At 50.2% G+C, this 23,041-nt stretch overlaps 1 protein-coding gene across 1 annotated transcript in view; it reads right to left on the bottom strand.

The window, feature by feature from the left end:
* The window catches only part of PPP2R2D (protein phosphatase 2 regulatory subunit Bdelta), a 50,818-nt gene that overhangs the window by 8,474 nt on the left and 19,303 nt on the right, over positions 1-23,041 (bottom strand). Inside the window, exons 3-7 of the mRNA XM_053910056.1 lie at positions 12,047-12,144; positions 7,429-7,594; positions 6,902-7,014; positions 3,656-3,833; positions 610-774 (exon numbers count right to left, since the gene is read on the bottom strand). Of these exons, the coding sequence (XP_053766031.1) occupies positions 610-774; positions 3,656-3,833; positions 6,902-7,014; positions 7,429-7,594; positions 12,047-12,144 (720 nt within the window). The remainder of the gene's footprint in view (positions 1-609; positions 775-3,655; positions 3,834-6,901; positions 7,015-7,428; positions 7,595-12,046; positions 12,145-23,041) is intronic.

The following is a 23,041-nucleotide window of genomic DNA, read 5'->3' as shown; positions in this document are numbered from 1 at the left end:
CTTGCTGTGCAGTCCAGTCCCCACCACGGGACACAAGGGAGGACACACGCACGCTTCTGCTTTTCTATAAACCCGGGCCTACTCTTTATGGCTAAAACTGAAAACAAGATCAAACTCTCCTCACCCAGAAGAAACTTCAAGGCTCGGCGGATTAAAGTGCTAGAGCGTCACCTGAGGGAAGTGCCTTCCAGGGCAGCAAAGCTCACTTGTGAACAGAGCCCATCGCGACAGCCGAGAACGACCACGAGTGAAACGTGCCCTAGCCGCCGCACGAGGTCCTAGCGCACGGAGGTGGAGGCAACACACGGTTCTCAGCCGGCCCCGGCCCGGGAGCCCTCAGACGCAGCCCTGAGACCGTGGCGGGAGAACCTCTACGGGCCGCCCCTCCGAGGGACACCTAACGGAAAGTCTACGGGACCCTGCCCTCACCGTCCACGTGGCGCCAGCAACGGCCCACGCGAGAGCCCCCCGGGACTGGTGATCGACAGCAGGTCCTACGCCTGCGCGGGAGGGAGCGGAACGGAAGGAACCCTGTGTCTCTGGAGACAGCCTTGCGCCTGGAGAACAGGCGGATTTAAACGAGGCAAGCCGAGCCCTCCAGGCACTTACACTTAGAGTGTCTGTCGCACAGGGCTGAGGAGCGCATGTCGCACAGCCTGATGGTCCCTTTGCTGCTGCTGTAGACGAACACGTTGCACTGGTGCGGGTGGAACTCGGCCGCGGTGATCACCTCCGTCAGCTCCTCCATGTTTACGGGCTTGATGTCCACGATGTCTGGAGGCACACGGTTAAGGCAGGTGCTCGGCAGCTTCGACCGCGTCCACGCGAACGGCAGGCGGGAAAGACCCACCGTGAGCGTGAAGAGTGGACACGTAAAGGAGGTGACCACACAGACGGCGTGCAGGGGAACACGCCAGGAAGAGGGCCCGTGTCACCTAAGCGCCGCTCAGACCACGGGGCCGCGGCTCAGCAGGCCCGGACCACTGCTGCCACCAACGTTCCACAAGACGTTCACGGCAAGATCACACGTGCCTGATGGTGTAAGACCCGTGCGAAAATCCCATACTTCTATCCATACGTCACACACACACGAGACCTGCCAAATTCCAAGATTCTGCTTTTCTAGGAATCTTTTCATCTGCCATCAAGAGCTCGTTCTAAGTAGCTAGAACAGCACAGCTTGCCAAATACGGAAATCACTTCACTGAAAAACACAAGAGGAGAGTGGAATCTGGCTACGGGCTGGGATGGAACGACGGGGGCCAGGTAAACCCTTCCACTGACAACTAGGTGACGCCACAGCGTGTCACCGGACAGCACCCAGTGTGGGCAGCGATCCTGGAGGGACTGCAGCCCTGCAGCCGACCCTGTGCACTGCTACGTAGGGCGGAGACCCGGGCCACGCCCAGGGGCTGCTGGGAGTCCAGGGAAGCTCACGGGGCACCCCCGCGCCGAGCGCCAGGGCAGAGTTCCCGGTAAGTTCAAGGAGCCGGAGTCCGTGCCAGCCCGTGAGGAAACTGCCCAGGCAGGTGGGGAGGCACCCGAACGGAGCGAGCCGCACTCCCCTCACGCACAGGGCGTCATCTGCAACGCTGACCAGGGTGAGAGGAGGGCCGGCCTTCGGCGAGCGGACGGGCGCAGGGGTCCGAGGGCACAGGGCGGGGGCTGAGTGTCCGGAAAGAGCACAACTCGCTGCTGGAGGTCTCGTGTGAATGGATCAAAGGTATTTTTAAAGTAATCGTGTTAGGAAAAATAAGACAGCGTTAACAGATGCAAAAACTACGTCAAGGCGTATGTGTCTCAAAATCTAGGTCACGAGGAAGGGCGTTCGGAACACGATGGGGAGACAAAATTTTATAAAGGCAATGAAAACTGTGAGTGCGTACACAAATCGTTTATGAATTGAGAGCGCTCGCCAATCATGAAGGAAAAACAGGAGCTTCCGACAGGAGAAAAATGACAAGGGACACCAAAAAAACTTCACACTAATGGACGGTAAATCAACAGCAAATACTTTAACTCACCTATAATCGAGGAAATTAAAAATGGTCTGTTTGGTTTCACTAACGTGAAAAGTTATTTTTCGGAAGATCCAATCCTCTGCTGAAAACAAGCACGCTGAGGGGGCGGGGGCGCCTGTCCCAAAGCCCGCACGGAACTGGTACCACACACGGCCTGCGCCCCGGCGCCAGTCCTCGGGCTCGAGGGGCACACAGAGCACAGCGCGGAGCCGCCAACCTTCAAGAGCTCCAAACCCTGCAGTTACACACCTGGAGTCTCACGGATACGAGAAAGACGGTCAGAATGCGGTGGAGAAAATGAGGCTGACGGCAGAGGCTCACTCTGTTGTGCACCAGGCCCCGTGCACGCGGCTCTGTGCCCACTGGCTTTGGGGTTTTACAAAGCCCCAGGCGGCCCCCCAGGAGTGCAGGTTTCCAGAGGAGGAGAAGGGCCTGGACGGCCTGAGGGACTCGATGCTAATTAAGGTCCCAGAGCTGAACTCGGCCGCTCACATTCCCGAGCGCATGGAACGTCACGTCACTACCACCAAGCAGAGGATGAGCCCGGCGCTTCCGAACACACGCGTCCTTGCGCCGCCGGGAAAAGGCTGCAGGCGTGCACACCGCCACCTACCATGGCTGTCTGGAACGACGGAGGGGGAAGAACTTCTCCGCTTACTGGAAGTTTGTTCCAAACAGTCATGTACTAATGGGAGAAACACTGATTTAAAAGAGAACAATTTAGGGAGAATAAAGAGAAGGCAGGGACCATGGGCATGAACCTCCTAAGCTGGGACGTTTCGCAAGGTTGCAGAGGAAGAGACACAGAAAGTGCGGCGGCCACAGCGGCCCCTGGCCCAGGCGGGCCTCCTCCCGCGGCCGGGCCCGCACGCTCTTCGGGAAACGAGTTACCACGGTCAGGAAATAACCGAATCAAGTAAAAGGACAACAGATAATAAAACTCACGTGTGACATGCTCGAATCTGAAAGGTATATACGCTTGATTTCGTGGACTGTCCTGAATGGAGGCATCACACGCAGCCCAGGCGACCCTGCGGACGCCCGTCCCGCTCCGGCCAGCCCGACATCGCTCCAGAACGTGGGAAATCCTGACTGAAGCCCCCTGACGTGCACATGTGACAGGACTCTCATTTCTGGAGAAATCAAGAACTTGCCTAACCAATAATTGGCAGACTTTCACCTTCGTAACAGTGTAACTGCACCACTCTTTTGAATACTCCTTAAACAAATCTTTTAAGACACAATTCTTACGTGTCACTTCTTGGGTTGGATGATTAAACATCACTCGAACCACAGCCAGTGTTTTCCAGTCTATTATCTACTAGCAGATTTGGGGGGGGGGGGGCGGGCAGGCAACAACGGAGCCTCCAACAGATGCTATTTAAAACAGCCTCTCATTAACCCGGGGGCAACAGACTTGGTCATTCTCATTACATAGAGAACCCTCCCCAAAGGCAGAAAGTAGTTTCCATTTTTAGGGATGCTCCAAATCCCAGGGAACCTCCACCACGGGCTACCGTGCAGCAAGCGTGTAGAAGAGGAGACTCAGACGCAGGAAGAGACGTGCACGGAGAACCACGTCTCTGAGGGACAAACGTGAAAAAATGCCGAGACCGCCATCTGATGAAGGATACTGAAGCTCCTATCTGTGATTTCTAAATGCCATAGATTAATTCTCAGGTCATCTGCAGAAAGATACGTTTCATGATCACTATTTACTGAAATGGAATTTATATGGTATGTATGAGCATTGGCAAAAATTCGTCGTGGACTTGCTTCTACCATAAGATCCATGGGCTTCAATATTGGAACCTAAAAACGGAAGGAGACAGGAATTCAAAACAAAGATCACCGCAGCATAAAATTACAACACTTCAAGACAGCAGAAAACAAAAAGGAACAAATCCAAGTTCACAGTGAGCTAACGGTTTCGTACAGACAATACCCCAAATAAGCAATTACCAGAGCTATGAAAACAGGCTACAAACGGGGTCCTGTCCCTCCCTGCGGCCACCGCCAGGGCCGGTTACGTTCGTCGAAGGGCAGACTGAACTGGCACCTAACAAAGTGCTTCCAGCGCACCGATGCCTAACGCTTGGCTTCTCCTTCCCGTGTGTCCCCGCAGCCACGAGGACAGCGAAGTCTCCATGGGAGACTCCGTCAAGGACCCCCATCCCTTTCTCTCCCTTGCAGCCACTGCCTTTAAAAGGGACACTACACAGCTGGTCTGCTCGGTGCAAATGCCACGCACCGCGGAGGGGGTGCGGGGACAGGAGAGCGCACGGGGGCCCCCCAGGGAGCTGAGGTACCATGCCTGAGCTGCTGCTGGCTCCGCGGGCAAGTCAGCCCGGAAATACCCAGGGAGCCGTTCACTTATACGGCAGAGGCAGTTTTTGGTACACAGATTATGCTTCAACAAGAAACTTTTTTAAAAAGGGGGCACAAAACCCCATCTCTGTGCTGTGCGCTGTGGTCAGGGGACAGGACACCTATGCCACCATGGAGACGTGGAGTCAGCCAGGCAAAGCGGGAGGGACGGGGCCGGCCCAAACACACACATGCCCACACGAGCGGCAGGGGCGCCATTGTGCGTCATCGTGTCCACGCGTGCGAAAAAGAAAAAAGTCCCAACATCACTGACATCCAATGGAAAAGAAGGCAGAAGCTTTAAAATCACAATAAAAAATGAACAGTAGTAACTCGTTATTTTTCTAATTAAAAGCCAAAGGGAGCACCTCTTGTTTCGTCTTCTCTGACCAAAAGTCTGCAAACTGCCTGGAGAAACATGCATCAACACTGCTTCCTGCACCTCAGGCAGACAGGTGCCGACCGCACGCTGGCCTCTCTGCCCTGCGGGGCACAGGGAGGGTGGCCACAGCCCTCAACCAGTCTTTTAACTGATCAAAACACGTGGCAACTCAAATGCCAGGCCTGAAAGCCTCTTCCTCCTAATTAAATTCCTTTTTTGGCGCTAAAATAATTTAAGAGGAAAACAAAATTTAAATAGAGCAGTATTTGGGGTGCCTGGGTGGCTCAGTCAGTTAAGCATCCAAGTTCAGCTCAGGTCATGATCTCACAGCCCATGAGTTCGAGCCCCGTGTCGGGCTCTGTGATGACAGCTCAGAGCCTGGAGCCTGCTTTCGATTCTGTGTACCCCCCACTTCTCCCACTCATGCTCTATCAAAAATGAATAAACGTTAAAAAAAAAAAAAAGCAGTATGTGACTCCCACTCAGCTAAGTTTAGACAAATACTCTATTTTTAGCTTTTAGAGAGGCAGTTAAGAAATCAAATATGGGCTTAAACTCACCAAGACCAGTCTATTTACAGCCTGTGATGTCTTAAACCCCACTGGGATTAACAAAAGCAGTTTCTGATGAAATCACACTCTGGCCGCCAATTAGACCAATTTTATTTGGGCGAAACACATAAAAGAGCCTCTGAATAAAACCAGCACTGGTTTTATTTACCCAAATAAGACCTATGGTTTTTATGGTAGAGGCACGTGAGCGTGCGGTGCGCTCAGGGGGAAGCAGGTTTCCAGCAGGGCGGCCGGGGACCGACAGGAGGCCAGAGCAGGGCGCCCAATGCCTCCTCCAGCCCAGCCCACTTAGAGGCGCTTCAGGTGTTGGCAGCCGACACCAGTGCCACCGTCACTGCGAGCGGTTTCTCGCTGCCACGTGGATGTGAAAGCGGTAACCGGGGCAGCAGAAATCACCAATGTTCAGATCGACACAACTCGGTTCAAATCAGTTTTATAAACTCCACCCGAGTATATTACGTCGCCTCTCGGAATCAGCCCCTGGACACCGCAACACTTGGGACCCGAGGGCCTTGGAAGAGGCTGACCCAGCCCGCTCTCCTCCCGGGCAATGCTACTCAGCCGCACGCTGCTGTTTCCTGAACCACGGGGAGCGCCGCCTCCGCTGCCGGGCTGTGGCTCTGACCCGCGTGCCCGCCATCCCAGCATGCTGTGCGCGCCCAGTGTCACTGCGGTGGGGTGTGGCGCGGGGAAGGGTCTCCGCAGGACGGTGTCCTTCCCTGTCACACCTTCCTACTAACCTGGAACGTATCCACTAACTAGGTGTTCACTTGGTGAACAGTATTCAGCAAAGTTTTTAAACCTCATTAGAAAAGAAACCAGCCAGCCGACAATTTTCCCGCGTACCAGGCAGCGGTTTTAGGACAGGCCTCTGAACTAACACCCCACCTCCTTTGCCATATCCCGTCTCGCTGTACGCACTGGCCAGGGTGCACACCAGGGGGCCAATTACAAGACCCTGAGAGCCTGTTCAGTTACTTTTACTCAACGTCATAGATGTTAAAAAGTAAAAAAAAAAAATCTAGGTACCAGAAGTGACGGTCATTTCATACTGGGCTCAGGGTCAGCAAAAAAGGGAGGGAAGAATTTGTTTTAATTTCACAGTTAGAAAAAGAAGTGATGATTCGGAAACCTGAGAACATGCCCCAGCTAACCCAGGGAACTCCGTGAAAGCCAGCGTCTGCGGCCCACGCGGCTCCACGCAGGGCAACGTTCCGAATCCCACGTGGACGTCACCACGACCCACGCGCCACTCAGGACCTTTGCAGTGAAGGGGGTCGACACGCTTAGAAAGATCTGTTGTGGAGCTAGATCTGAGTCTCTTCAGTGTCATCGTGTTTTCTGAAGACGCCGTGTGACTTCCTGCTTACGTGACGCACAAGGAAACCCGACCGTAACACATACAAATAGCGGCGACTGTGATCGCAGGCAGCCTCCACGGGCCGGAAAAGGCGGACCCCACAGGGGACCCACTCAGCGGTCTCCTCTACGCAGACGCACGCACTGTCCCCGGTTAACTAGGAAGAGAACCGAGTAGTGTGAGGAGACGCAGCGCGTACCCTCAGCGCCGTAATTCGGAATGGGTCTCGAAGCCGTCCGTCTTCATCTTTCAAGTTGTAACCTTCTGCTCTTTTGTCCCGCTCGCTTATTTTCCATAATTTAATAGTTTTATCTGAAAATAAAAATCTTAGTCTCCGTATTAAAAGAAAAACCTTAGCACGCACCACTGTTAGTCGAGTATTACATCAGAAAACTGTGTGGTTCTATGTGGATTTCTAAGCTACGAGCCTCTGAACCTTAGCTTCCGGTTACGGACAAACCTGGACGTTCTGTCGGCACAGTAAGTAAAGAAGGGGGGTGTGTGCCGCAGGGCAGCGCCATATGGGGAGCGTGTGCGTGCTCACCTCTGTGTTCTTTAAGTCCTCAGCCTACCACCTGCTGCCTAGCTAATAATTTACCCTCTCCCCAAAGTTTAAACAGAAACGTTTTCTAGAATGGGTTAAAGTAAAAAAGGAACCTATACCCAGAAAATTAAAAATAAAATCCTACATCAAATAACCACTTACAAAAACAAAAAAGCTCTTACCATTTGTAGAGAGTAGAAAATGAGCAGCATTCTGTTGTGGTAACCACCTAATTTTATTGATTTTTTCCTCAATTTCTAGACTTTTCAAATAGTCAAACTCTGGTTCATGACTTTGAAAGGTACTGTAAACATTATATTCTCCCCTAGAGTGAGGGCGGCTTTTATTCTGCAAGGAAACAGGAGGCTGTTTTAATGAACAAAGCACAGTGCAAAGAAAAACTCCGTACTACCAATATGACTATAAAATGACCACACACATTTTTAAAAAGTTAAACAAAATCCCGGGTCAAAAATTATTACACAGATGACACTCCAAATTAATTTACGTGGAAAAAACAAGTAACAGAGATTTCCCAGACCTTCCATCTCTGTCCTAGGCACGCGCTCCGCTCCGGGTGCACGTGAGCCAGGGTTCCGCAAACATGAGCAGGCCCTGCCGTGCGTGCACTTCTGGAGAGAGGCCGAGGGCCCACAGCGGGTGAGTGCACCCCCTGGGCCCTGGGGCAGCCGGCCCAGACCGCACTCGTGCCCGCCGGGAAGAGGGCCATCGAATGGCACGTATGCGGTGACCACCGCCGGTAGAGGATACCTGTTATGTGGATTTTTAGCACACATAAAACAATTCTACATGTTGCAGTAAAAGTATAAACACACGCTCGGGAAGATACAGGCCGTCTTCAAAGTCATAACCAACTCTGGGAAGGCCGAGGGAGAGTAAGGTAAGACTTGGGGATAAAGCTGGAAGACAGCACGGGGAGGGCATACGGGAGCCTCATCCACCTGCCAAGGGCTTGGTTTTCTTTTACGAAAGAGTAAAACCTGGGTGGTGGGTTCATAATATACTAATACCTCAAATCTTCTGTATGCCTCAAATGACATTTTCTTTTTCTTTTTTTTTTTTTTTTAATTTTTTTTTTTTCAACGTTTTTTTATTTATTTTTGGGACAGAGAGAGACAGAGCATGAACGGGGGAGGGGCAGAGAGAGAGGGAGACACAGAATCGGAAACAGGCTCCAGGCTCCGAGCCATCAGCCCAGAGCCTGACGCGGGGCTCGAACTCACGGACCGCGAGATCGTGACCTGGCTGAAGTCGGACGCTTAACCGACTGCGCCACCCAGGCGCCCCTCAAATGACATTTTCTATAAAACAGTAAGAATACGTAATTAATATAATTGTTTTAATTTTTTTTAATTTTAAAATTTTGCTTAATTCTTGCTATCTAATCAGCATCTTTAGTCTTACATTTTTTAACACTTTAGGAAGTGTGTCAGAGAAACCGAATGAAACAGAGGGAGCTTTACGTCTAGATTTCTTTCTATCTCTGAGTTAAGATCAAGCATTATGAGGAGACACCCCCAAAGCTGCCTTGATCTCTCCACTGCTGCACACTCCCAGAAGCCACACACGGACCCTGGGATCTAGCACACGGCCTCCACGCGTGCGCTGTGCTCGGTGGGCTAACGTCCACGAGAAAAGCAGCATTTGCCAGCAGATGCTTCTAACTTGCTGACGAGAAAAATGGAATGGGACTATTTAGGAAAGAAAAATCTGGAGAGTCCTCAGTCCCAGGGCTCAGGACCATAATCCACTTCGAGAAACTGCAGAATCTGAACCAATCTATGAGGCGCCCGCACCGAAGCGCTGCTCTCCTTCCCCCGCCACCGTGCGCAAGAACCAGAATGGATGCTCCTGACCCTGCTGGGCCGTCTTCCTGCCGTAACTGCCCGACCAGACCCGCCCCTCCCTCCCCCCCACCCCCGCCACGGGCTGAGACCCTGAGGGGCAGTGAGCGGTCTCCACGCCCCGTCCCGTCCCAGGAGAGGCAGAACAGAGGAGAGAGCGAGGGCCTGGAGGAGGGGGCAGAGCCAGAGCCCAGGCCGACGGCCTGAGCCGCTGGGAGCTGTGATGCGCAGGTGGCGGGAGGCCTATCTTGTCGGCAGACGTGCCGAGCGCTGGCGTCGGCGGACTCGACGCAAACACGGCAGTTCGCGCGGTCAGGTGCAAAGCTGTGCTCTGAGGACGAGGGCTGCACAGCCGCGTCCCCAAGCTCTGCTCCCTGGAGACTGCCACACCGGGCCTCCCGCAACAGGGCTCTGCTGCTGAGAGGGGAAAAAGCTCCAAGATCAATACTTTGAACCGTGCTCCCTACCCCCGGGTGTCTGGAGGGCTCCCTATCTCCCTGATCGCTCAGCCCCCCCCACCCCGGTCGGGCAGGGCCCTGCTGTGTCCCCGCAGCCCCCCGGGCTCCGCGGTTCTACAGAACCGGCTGGGCCGTTTAACGGACAGCGCTGGAGAAGTCTACAGTGAGGGTTGCATGCAGCAGCCACTAGAAAATTTTACAAGCAGATGGAATATGAAAGCTCTGTTTATGTTAACCAAAGTATCGAGAAAAGGATGGGGAAACGCATTGCCCAGGGATTAGTGAGTTGCCGTTGCTTGGGTTTATCAAACTTGAACAACTCTGACCACCTGTTTGCTGTACAAATCTGCTGCTGCACTTTATTAATAATGATTTAATCCATCCTAACTAAACACTTTGTACTACAGGTTCTCAAAAGCGTTAACGTATTTTGTAACAAGATGCTTGAGTTTTACCACAATCTATTTCACAGTTGAAGCTAGACAGTTTTTAGATTTCAATGACGACCCACAAAAATGAGGAAAGTTTTCTATAAGGATATCGTTAAAATGGCAAACCTTAAGGAGCTGAAGTCAATTCTTAAATTTAGGACAGCTATGGCTCAGCAATCTGCTAAAAATAATCCTTCTGCTAAAAGTAATAAACACCACCAACCACTTTTACTTCTGCCGAAAAGGATCAGGTACACAGTTCTACTTAAGGAGTGCCATGTCCTAACCTACCTCTGGGGAAAGAATGCAAAACTATGAACTTGCCAAATCATCTGTGAAGATTTTCAAAGACTAATGGCAATAAATATTATTCACAAGAATTCTCACCATTCCAAATCAGAAAAAATAAGATTAAAAAAATTTTTTAAATTGGGGCACATGGGGTGGCTCAGTCGGGTAAGCGTCCAACTTTGGCTCAGGTCATGATCTCATGGTTCATGAGTTTGAACCCCACATTGGGCTCTGTGCAGACAGTTTAGAGCCTGGAGCCTGATTCTGATTCTGTGTCTCCCTTTCTCTCTGCCCCTTCCCCACTCACACTCGCTCTCAAAAATAAACATTAAAACATTTTTTTTAGGGGCACCTGGCTCAGTTGGTTAAGCGTCTGACATCTGCTCAGGTCATGGTCTCACGGTCTGTGAGTTCGATCCCCACGTCGGGCTCTGTGCTGACAGCTCGGAGCCTGGAGCTTGCTTCGGATTCTGTGTCCCCACCCCCACCCCTGCTCTTCCCCTGCTCATGCTCTGTCTCTCTCTCTCAACAATAAATAAACATTTAAAAAGTATGAGAAAAAATTTTTGTAAACTATACAGACATAGCAAAATTAGAGCTGCAACATGTATATTCCAATGAGATGCTGGCACACCTCTCCCCACTTACAGAAGCAATCCTCCACTGACTGGGGGCACCCAGGGCTCCCTCTCCTACAGATGCCCCTACGTGCCTCCTCTCTGGTGGCAGGGCCAGCATTCACTGCCGCACAGGTCTACTAGATTCCAGGGCCCACTAGCTGCCACACCAGTTTTGCCACAAAAATGTAGACACCAGAATCTGCAGATGAGAAAGTAACCGCACACTGACCTGCCTGGACACAGACGAGGGCCTGTGTGTGACTCTGTCAAGAGAAAAGACAGATGGCTTTCCACAAACCCAAGCCTGGCTTCCCGGTGGTTCTGCCCCGGAACGTGTGCACAACAGACGAGCAGGGCACCAGGCCATCTTGCTTCCTTCATCAGAACTCATCATGAGCTCTGACGAGGCTCCCCAGAAATAAAAGGGGGGGGGGCTGCAAGGCCTGGTTCTGCCTCCCATTCTCCTCTTACGCATAACTGAAAAACATGGGTTTCTCTGCCCTTTCCCCCCGCAAAGCGGGAGTGACCGAAAAGGCAGTGCTCGTGATTGAGATTCACCTGTGGGGTCCTTCAGGCCCCAGTGAGGACTCCTTCCTCCCAGCACTGATGGTGGGGCCTCGGGGGGGTGCAAGACTGCTGCTCACCTCTGAGGAGGGACACAGAATTCATGGCCCCCCAACACACACAGAACCTTCCCCGCGGCTAGCGCCGCAGGAGCCGTTCAGAGCATACTTACTGCTGGACAGCACGGCTGGGAGCCGCCACCTCCACTGGCTTGTGAAGTGGTTTTCACCGACAGTCACTTGAATTAATTACAGGATGAAAGCAAATGAATGCAGAACCCCACCACCCAATCCTTCATCTGGTCCTCACGACAGCCTGTGGGTAGGGCGAGGACTCTCCTCCCCGAACGTAAGGGCACAGGGGACTTAATCGGAGCTCAGAGGGTGGACGTCAGTGAGCTGAAACACAGATCTTGCTCAGCCCTGAGGTAAGAAGATTCTATGTGGTTAATGTGATGTAACCGAATCTAAGTGAACTTAGAGACTGAGAACGTGCTGTGCTGCTTTCCTTCCTTCCCAGTGACATGAGAAAGGCTGCAATTCATTTGGTTTGTGTACAGTGAATCACTGACCTCTTGTTCCCGCTGAAAAATAACGACTCTGCCGCCCTTGTCTCCCGTTGCAAGCAGATCTCCAGAGTAATTAAATTCAACAGTTGAGATGATGTCAGCTGTCAATAAAATACAGAAGCAATTTATCAGATTATGATTTTGAAAGGAGGCATAATCAATACCAAAAAGCAGTAAAGGTTCAAAAGAAAAATAAAAACATATACAACTTTCTCCCTATTGGATAAAGCAAAATTTTCATGGGAAACTTGTAATTACCAAGCAGCCAATTCTGATTCTGGTGCCCAGAGCCCAAGAACACATACGGGCTTATGGGTTTTGCTCAACGGATTGAACACCTGGTCCCTAGGGCACCAGGATTTATCTAGACTGTGATGTCTTGAGAGAAGAATATAGAGTAAAAATTTAGAAAGTTAATTTTGAAAAGAAAAACAGAAAAGAACTGGTCCTAGAAGACTGGCTCTAATTTTATAATGCATGCCTAATATGAACTTTTAAAATAAATCTGATTCTTACATGATATTGACAGAATGTTTTTAATATTCTTTGCAGTAACTTTTGCTGCCTTCTGTACACAATATCCTTACAAACAGCACAAACTCTATTTCACCGACTGGATACAGTCACTACCATCGATAATGACAATAATGACGCCATCATTATCTAGTCAGACACTGCCGGTTGGGTACGGAATTTCTGACAAGGATCTTGGTCATCAGCTCACTACGGGCAAAGGGTACAAAGAACAAAGCCAAGTGCTGGAAAAGTCCTTAGGTACCTAAGGCTAAGGCCTAGAAACAATAGATCTGAACTCATGAAATGGACTCCTGGAGCAAAAAAATAGAAAACCTGGTTGTCTTCAGCCCAGGGGTGCTGAATGCAGACTGAATCAGGACAAAGACGGCTTCGGTCCTGCACAGGCCACTGTCAGCCTGCTCCTCTACCACCGGGACTCTTCGCCTGCCCCAGACAATCTCCTCTCCAGCGGCTCCGAGGAAGGGCTGGAAGGGCTGGATGAGAACCTCCCCCCGCTGCTGGGGCACCGACACGAAAGGCCTGTGTGCCTGGCAGATGAGTGTGTGCTCTCCACCTGCGGGGCTACAGCTCCGCCCAGGCCAAGGGGCTTAAACCCAAATACTGCTGCACAACCAAAGTCTATAAAGAACTTATTAAACTCAACACCCAAAAAACAAATAATCCAGTGAAGACATGGGCAAAAGACATGAACAGACACTTCTCCAAGGAAGACATCCAGATGGCCAACCAACACATGAAAAAAAGCTCAACATCACTCATCATCAGGGAAATGCAAATCAAAACCACAATGAGATACCACCTCACACCTGTCAGAATGGCTAACATTAACAACTCAGGCAACAACAGATGTTGGTGAAGATGCGGACAAAGAGGACCTCTTTTGCATTGTTGGTGGCAGTGCAAGCTGGTGCAGCCACTCTGGAAAACATGATGGATTCCTCAAAAAACTAAAAATAGAACTACCCTTTGACCAAGCAATTGCACTACTAGGCATTTATCCACGGGATACAGGTGTGCTGTTTCGAAGGGACACAGGCACCCCCATGTTTAGAGCAGCGCTATCAACAATAGCCAAAATATGGAAAGAGCCCAAACGTCCATCGATGGATAAATGGATAAAGAAGATGTGGTATACACATACAATGGAGTATTACTCAACAATCAAAAATAATGAAATCTTGCCATTTGCAACTATGTGGATGGAACTGGAGGGTATTATGCTAAGTGAAGTTAGTGAAAGAAAGACAAAAATCATACAACTTCACTCATATGAGGACTTTAAGAGACAAAACAGATGAACATAAGGGAAGGGAAGCAAAAATAATATAATAACAGGGAGGGGGACAAAACATAAGAGACTCTTAAATATGGAGAACAAACAGAGGGTTACTGGAGGGGCTGTGGGAGGGGGAATGGGCTAAATGGGTAAGGGAAGCTAAGGAATCTACTCCTGAAATCACTGTTGCACTACATGCTAACTAATTTGGATGTAAATTTTAAAAAGTACAAAATAAAACAATAAAAAAAAAAAAGACCCTCCCCCTGAGGTTGTCATAACGTAACACAAATCTTAAAGGTGTGAGCAAACATTTTAGTTAGATAGTAGTTATTATAGGACTTCCTGGGAAATGAGCTCTCACTCTACTGTTTCTAAAGAGGCTCCACCCCAGGAGCCCAATGTGGGGCTCAAACTCAAGACCCCAAGATCAAGACCTGAGCTGAGATCAAGCTCAACCCATTGAACCACCCAGAACCCCTGTGCGCTGACTTTTAAACACACACTGAATTTTCTGCCTGGGATTTCTTGCTTTCCTTTAAAAAAACAAAAACAAAAACAAAAACAAAAACAAAAACAAAAACAAAACCATTCAGTTAGATCTGGAAAAGAATTAGGCTTGTTAGAAGTGCCACTTTTTAAATTAAATTACTCAAAATAACCCAATTTGCTTAAATGAAATTAAAATATTCTGTATTGGACTAAATGGCACTAAATCTCTGTCATTCATACCCAGGGGGTGTACAATATTATATAATTAATGGTATTCTAGCTCTGTCAGTGATTTTTAAACTTAATTAAAATGGACTGAATCTTTTAAAAGAGAAACTCCCATGACTGCCACTGGTGAGAAATGACTTTCATTAAGCTACGTAAATATGCATGAATCTAAATTTAGAAAATGCTGTCTGCAGAGTTTAGCAGAGCTCTAAAATCAAAACGTATATAAATATACAAACTGAACACCAAGACAATTACAAAACCAGTAACATTTTAACTACCAACATGAATTTAATGTGATGGCTGTTACTTTACAGAACTGGCGTGATGCTAAAAGCATAAACACGGCACTAAGGGCACCGAGCGGCACCTTTAAACCCGTCACGCCCCGCACGATGGCTCAGTGTCATACGGGCAACGCTAGCGCCTGCTGGCCACCTCTGCGGCACCGCGGCTCCACACGGCCGCGGCAAGGACCCCGCGCACTGGCACAGTCCACACGGAGGCACTTTGCCAGGAGGGGGTCATCGGGCTGATGCAGAACTTACTTAGTAGATGTTTAGATCAAACTCGGAAACTATGACACATGCTTCGCAGCCCCGAAGAGCCCACCTCAGACTCTGTCTGCAACACGCTTACATCTCTCCCGCTGCCACTAAGGGGCCAGAGAGGAACTGGAAAGGCGTCCGTCCACAAGGCAATGGTGGTGAGCAGGCTCTGACAGACACATGATGGCGAGGGGTGGCAGGCGTGGTGGTGACAGTCTTTTTTTTTTTCTTTTCCTTTTTTTTCCAGACAGGGAGAGAGACAGAGCGCAAGCAGGGGGAGAGGCAGAGAGAGAGGGAGACACAGGATCGGAAGCAGGCTCTAGACTCCAAGCTGTCAGCACAGAGCCTGCCGCGGGGCTCCAACTCATGAACCGTGAGATCACGACCCGAGCCGAAGTGGGACGCTTAACCGACTGAGCCACCCAGGCGCCCCGACGGTCTTTTTTTTTTTTTAGATCCAAGTTAGTGAACATGTAGTGTAATAATGGTCTCAGTAGAATTTAGTGATTCATCACTTACATATGGCGCCCAGTGCCCTCCTCAATGCCCATCACCCATTTAGCCCATCCCCCACCCACCCAACACCTTTCTAGCAACGCTCAGTTTGTTCTCTGTATTGAAGAGTCTCTTACACTTTGGTGGGGATGGTCTAAGTGTGCACAGGAGGCCAAGGTCCCAATGTGCTGAGGGCCTCAGCCAGGCTCCACACCGGAAACTGGGCACAGAGATGGCAGAAGGTCTTGTACTGAACTGCTGGGTCCCCAAGCTTGTGCCCATCCCGTCAGGTGGCGACTCCCGCCCCCTTCCTGATCTCCAAAGGCTAGCTGCCAGGAGTGAAGTCCCCACCCTCCCTGGGCCTCCTCTCCAAAGTGACAAATCAAGGGACAAACGTCCTGAAGCTTCAAACGCCCGCAGGGCCTGAGAGAAAGATCGGCCCCAGGAAGCCCTCCGGCTGGAAAGCCCACCTCGCACAGGACTAGCTGCTGGCTCTGCAAGCGGCTCCAGATTAAACATGAACCGACAGCTCAGGACCTGCAGACAGGGGAGAAAGCGGCCAAAACAAGGGGGCTGGGGGAAAGGGGCACAGCGCTTCAACAAAACCAACAAAACCTCAAGGAAACGACACTTTACGTCCTCGGGGAGTTGACAGTTAATGCCTGCTAACGGGAGTGACATCACCAATGTCAGCTGAGTGCCTGCGAGGTGCCAGGTGGTATTCTAACTGAGCACAGCCCTGCATTTAGCCAGTGAACCTCCCACACCTATGAAGCAGGGCTCCCGTCACCCCCGTGATGGAGAGAAGTGGGCGCTGGATGCTGTATGCAGCTCACCCACACTGGCAGCCCCAGCCACTAATCGGGGGGCGGCAGGGTGCCCCTACGTCCGGCAGGGTCCCTAGAGGATGAGCTGCGTGCTACCTCGAGAAAGGAAAACCAGCAAGTGTGTTTTGAAATTCAAACGCTAATAACAATTTTAAAGCTCAACACCTCTTCCAAAGCCTGGAGCACGAAGACAAAGAGAAGGACAATCACCATCACAGGATCAGGTTAGGTGGCCCATTAGCCAGTTAAGCTCCGGAAAGACGACAGAGAGAAGGGAGTGAAAGAAAAAAAAAAAAAAAAAAAAAAATCAAAGGACGAAGGCAAGAGTCTCCTGACAAGGTCTGGTGAGCGCCAAGCCTGAAAAAACCCCTAGCCCAAGGTGCCTCACCCTGAAAACTAAAACACCCAGGATAAAAGGGAAACTCTAAAATTCCCAGAGAAAACAGATCACAGACAAAAGGAACCAGACAGGAAAATGGTGGATGGAATACCAACCACCCTCAAAATTCTGAGAAAACGTAACTTTCAACCCATAATTCTACACCCAGTCAAACGTTCAATCGGGTTTCAGGGAGGAGTAAAGATGTTTCAAACACGCAAAGAGCAAAAACGCCTTTCTCAGAAAACCACTGGAAGATGTTTGGCGAAATGGGAATAAACCAAGGGCAAAGAAGATGGGGGGAACTGACATGCCCACAATGGTGAGGACGGTGCCGAGGTAGGAGTCAAGGACCCTGGAGAGCAGCAGTCCCGGCTGGAGGAGGCTGGCCAGGAGACGTCCTGGGAAGAGAAGGGCTAGCGGCCACCCGCGCCGTGTTTGGGAACGTCACTGCTGTGTGTCTGACCACGTCTGCTTAAACTGCACTGAAGACAGAGAAGCAAGCATGTGAAAAAATTAGGCAATCGTCAGCTCTAGGAAAAATGAAATCGGTACGAAAGAGAAAACGCACATATACTTTAATTCAGCAATGAACGGTATTTGCCTGATCCTGAGGGAACCAAAACTTGTAAGAGAATTCCCTCAACTCTCTCCTTTTTTTCTTCCCCAGGGGAGGTGGGGGAGTGCACGTGGGTGGAAGGTGATGCTAGTGAAAAAGCACCATCATCAGGTACCGTCGGGACGTCAGGACTCCCTCTTCAAAGCCAGGAAGTCAAAAGTCAGCAGGGAAGACGTTATTCAGGGGCTGCTAAGGATACTTCCCGGCAGGTGACGAGGAAAGAGGCACTGAATGTGAGATAACAAACATTATGGTGACACAAGGAAGAAGCAGGAACAAGAAATGCGGCGCGGGGAGAGGGGCCCAGAGGGAAAACATACAACGACGGGGAAGCGAAGCCTCGTTCACGTGCCCGGCGCCTGGCGCAGCACAAGGGGAGCCAGGGCACCGGGAAGCAGGGTGAGCCGACGGCTGGGGTCGGGGAGCGCGTGGCACAGGAGGCAGGGTGGACCTGGGCTCTAGAGGCGGTCTCGTCAGACCACAGCTCTTTCTTCCCCGAGGTGTGGGAGAAGAGTCAGCTGCTGAGGGCGAAAGGGAGGGGGTGCGGGTGAGGTGCGGGGCGTGTGAAGGAAGCGTTCTCGGGCGTGAGGCCACACTACAGAACGCGGGACTGTCTCTGTGCCAGTGCCCGCGTGAGATCTGAGGTCAGCAGCTTGTTTCTAAAAACCAGCAAACCTGCTGAGTGACTACCGTAAGCCAGGCACCGCCCCGGGGACACAGCACAGGCAATGTCCCCGCCCCTGACATCCGAGTGGAGGAAAGGACTCTGAACAAGCCCATCCAGGGGCGCCTCTGCAGCTACGCGGCGCAGGCAGAGGGTTAGACCAGGTCTGGGTTCTGGCAGGAGTGAGAACGGGGGGCTGAGAGAGACGAGGAGGTAAGAGTGAGCCAGGGGTGACACGGCGTCAGGCCCCGGGGTCCAGCGGACGGGCCGGGAAAGACGGCTCTAGCGGTGGAGTCGGGGGTGCGCGCGAGTATACAGGGGTTTGCTAGATGATTCTTGCACTTTCCCGAACTTTTAAGTTTTTCAAAACACCAGCAAGGATGAACACGTCATTCCCTCTACTTCTGTCAAGCTTTCCTGCCGCTGCCCTAGTCTATCGCCTCAGGCTGAACGACTGAGACGGCCCCCCAGCGGCCCGCTCCCTTCCTCCGCGGCCCGGAGTTGTGTCCACAGAGCGGACGGAGCGTCTTCCCAAAGGCACGAATAACATCAGCACCGTGCCTCAAACCCTATCAACACCCAGCTATCACGGCTTGCGTGCTCCCCAAATTAAGCAGCACTTACTCAGAACTCACCACCCAAAACTGCTGAGTCACTGTCACAGAAAACGAAACCACAGCGATTGGAAGGGAGGTACAGTTCGCAGCGGTTCAGTTTTTTCTCTCCTCTCTCCCGGTGGTTAAAGACGTAGAGGATTATTCCACCACCACCTCCCGGCCAGCGAGCACGATGCAGGGGAGACCCAGAGTCGCGCACGCTCCTCCAGAGACCACTGTCCCCGTCCTGGTACCCCCTCGTGAGCAGGACCGTGTGAAACACAGTCCCGGGAAGTGGTCACCATTAAAGGCAAGCATCTGCCTTCCTTAAGATGTCACCAAAGCTGGTCCTGGGCCGGGAAGCATCTCAAGCGGCGCTCGTCCCCTTCGCCCATCGGGAAGACGGGTGAAAACCATTTACACACACACCAAACCGCTGCTCCAAGTGTCACAAAGACGGGAACGACGGGAACTCTCACGGGCCGCGTGCGGGACAGAAAGCGCGCAAGCCCTTGGAAGACTGCCGGGCGCCGTCCACCAAAGCCAGGCAGCCGCCGTCCCGCGACCCAGAGACCACGCTCCAGGCACACGGCCGCCGGCACCACACAGTCTGCGGTGTCACCACGGCCCTACCAGCGGCACCTTCACAGAACAGGCGATTCAGACATCCAGTAACGCAGCAAGACGCCTCCACGGCGGAGCGCTCCCGCGGTGCCTCCCGTGGCAATGACAGCGCACGGATTACAGCTACACCTAGCAAAGTGGATTAGTCTCAGGAAGAAAATACTAAGGAGTGCTTACCGTTGGATCCTACTTATATCAAGTTCAAAGCCAGGTGAATCTAATCCATAACGTTAAGTCCCTCCAGGGGTAGGAGCGCCCGAGGTACCCGCGAAGTGCTCTCCTGAGCGGGCTGCGCTCCCTGGCGCCTGGGACCCTGCGTGCAGCCAACTGCACCGTGTCTCCCCTGCGTCCCGGTGACAGGTGTCCACCTTCTCCCGGATCCTCATCCGTGGGTCCAGTGCTGGCAGGCCCCCGCGTGCCGCTCACATGGACAGACCTCCACGGGCCCCCGACCACCTGGCGACCACCTCCCCACACCTGGTCCCATGCCCCAGCTTCCCTCTCTGCTGAGGATTCTGCTTATTCGTCTTAGAAACCCAAGTGTCCAGGGACAACTGGGTGGCTCAGTGGGTTGAACGGCCAACTTTCGCTCAGGTCATGATCTCGCGGTCCGTGGGTTCGAGCCCCATGTTGGGCTCTGGGCTGACAGCTCAGACCCTGGAGCCTGCTTCGGCTTCTGTGTCTCCCTCTCTCTCTGCCCCTCCCCCACTCACACTTTGTCTCTCTCTCTCTCTCTCAAAAATAAACATAAAAAAATAAATAAATAAAACCCACAAGTGCCCAGAGCAGATTGTCTCGCCATCAAGAGAGGGTCCGTCCCACCTAGTCTCCTCGAGGACTCTGCTCCGACGACAATATTCCCGCTCTCTGGAGCACCATCAGTTTTCTCTCCTCTAACAGATTAGTCCTAATTTCAAACAGAAATGCTGTAGTCTATCATATTAAAAAAAAAAAAAAAAAAGCTGACCTCCACACTCCACACCGGCCACTGCTGCGATTTCTGTCCCCTTAAAGCAAAGCTGGACAGTGCTCTGTCCTCACTGCCTCTCCTGATTCTCTCTGGAGCTCACTCTGAGGAGTGTCTGCTTCCACCACTCGGCAAGTTCACCTGTTTTAACCCACCAGGTCCTTTGTCACCGTTACCAAACCCATTCTCTGCCCCATCTATGAACTCAGAAGAGGGGTATCTGGGGCACTGGCCACATCGTTTAGCTCCCGCCCTCTGGAGCACTGGTCTGAGTGGGTGGTGTGCATTCACACTGTAGGAACTCCGACAGTAAGAACGTTAACCCCTAGGACAAAGAGGCCTTTTGAAAATCACACTCAAAAATCCTGAAGAACACTTTACTGTATATTCAGACTGAGGAGTACCATCTACTCTCCAAAGACAAAGAGCACTCTGAAACCTTCCGTGTTTACACTAAAGAATGGAAAATCTCTTACGGGCAGACGTGAATGAATGTTACAATTCTGGCTATGTCTTTTTAAAGCAGTCACCAAAGGCAAAAGTTTTCTTTCAGAAAGCAGACATGAACTGGCAGGGAATATAAAAAATGGAAACCCCCCTGTAAGAGATATAGTAAGGTTATAAACTAGAGACACTATAATCTTAAGAGCACCACCCCAAATTAAGTTTCTCCCAAGTATGAGCAGACTGGATAAAATGTGACAAAACAGAAAAATCTGAATATCATTTTCTAGTCAATCACTACAAAAGTTTGTGGCAAGTTATCTAAACTGGAGAAATCAGAAGGGACAACTGAAACTCAATTTCTCTACTCCTACAATAAATACTATTTTAATAACAGGAAAAGTAAACCGTATCTTAGGAACACGAGGATGATTTACCTTATGAAAATGAACCAACATGGATACACCATTTTAATAGAATTAACAGACAAAAACTGCACGTTTATCTCCTGCGCAAAGCATTTCACAAGGATAATCCAAGACCTGATCATAATAAAAGCACTCAACACACTAAGAATAGAAGGGACCTTCTTCAACTTGATAAAGAACACCTACAAAAAAAAAAAAAAAAAAAAAATCCACAGCTAACATCATACTCAATGGTGAAAATGCGGATGCTTCCCCCCATAAGAGCAGGAACAAGACAAAGGTGTTCGCGCTGACCTTTCCAGTAAGCTTTCTCCTGAAGTCTCCAGCCAGGGTAATTAGGCAAGGAAAACAGAAGGCATCCAGATTAAAGAGGAATAAAGTCAAGCTTCCTCTGCTCCCAGGAGACATTATCTTGTCCATAGAAAGTACTAAGGAATCTACACAAAACTATCAGAGCTGATAAACGGATAAGTAAATCAGCTGATAAATAAGTATCAGTGCAGCAAGGGTAGGGGATACAAAAACAGAGATCGATGGTACTTCTCTACTCTAGCAATGAACAGTCAAAAAATGAAGTAAGGAAATGATTCACTTTATAGTATCATCAAAAGTAATAAGGCACTTAGGAATAAACTTAAAGAATTGCAAGATTTACAAGCTACAAACTGCAAAATATTGTTCAAAGAAATTAAAGAAAACCTAAAAACTGTTAAGATTTCATTCATGGATTAGAAGACTGAGCGTGAAGACGGTAGTATTCTTCAGATGGATCTACAGAACCCAGGCAACACCCCTAGAAACTCCCAGCAGTCTCCCCCATGCCCCCGCCCCCAGCGGAAACTGACAAGCTAAATCTTAAAATGCATATGGCACTGCAAGGGTCCCAGAACAGCCAAAACAATTTTTAAAAAGAACAAAGTTGAAGGGCTCACACTTCTTGATCTCAAAACACACTGAAAAGGACAATAATTAAGACAGTGCGGTACTGGCATAAAGACAGACATATAGACCAAGGGAATAGAATTCAGAGTCTAGAAAGATACCCTCACATCTATGGCCAATTCATTTTCAACACAGGTGCCAAGACAACTCAAGGTGGGAAAAAACCCAGTATTTTCTGTATGGAGACAACTCAATATCCACATGCAAAATTAAGACATTGGACCCATATCTAACACCATATACCAAATTAATGCAAAATGGGCCAAAGACCTAAATATAAGAACTAAATCTATACAACTCTCAGAACACAGGAGCACATTTTCATGATCTCGATTAGGCAATGGTTTCTTAGAAGATACCAAAAGCACTGCAGACAAAAGAAAAAAAAACCCAGATAAATTGGACATCATCTAAATTAAGAATTCTTGTGCATCTAAGGGCACTGACAGTGAAAAGACAATGCACAGAATGAGAGGAAATATTTGCAAATCATGTATCAGGTAAGACTCTAGTCTCTGGAATATATAAATAACCCAATAGATAAAAAACAAAAAACAAAACCAACTAAAAAATGGGCAAAGGGCTTGAACAGACTTTTTTTTCCCAAAGAGAACACACAAATGTCGAATAAGCACAGGAAAAGATGCTCCATATCATCTGTCGCTAGGGAAACAGAAGCACAATGGGATAGCACGGCACCCATACAGAAGGATGGCTCAAGTAAAAACAAAAACAAGAACTGTTGGGGAGGATGTAGACAAACTGAAACCCCCATAACACTGCTAGTGGGATTGTAACATGATGCAACCAATTCGCAAAACAGTTTGGCGTCTCCTCAAAAAGGTCAACGTAAAGTTAGCACACGACCGGCGATCCAACTCTTAGGTATCATGGCTGACAAAACTGGAAACACAGGTCTACGTGAAAACTTT

Source organism: Panthera pardus, unplaced genomic scaffold (genome assembly GCF_024362965.1).
Source record: "Panthera pardus isolate Hobbes unplaced genomic scaffold, ASM2436296v1 HiC_scaffold_22, whole genome shotgun sequence".
Classification (NCBI taxonomy): Eukaryota; Metazoa; Chordata; class Mammalia; order Carnivora; family Felidae; genus Panthera; species Panthera pardus.
This window is presented reverse-complemented; position numbering and strand designations above follow the sequence as displayed.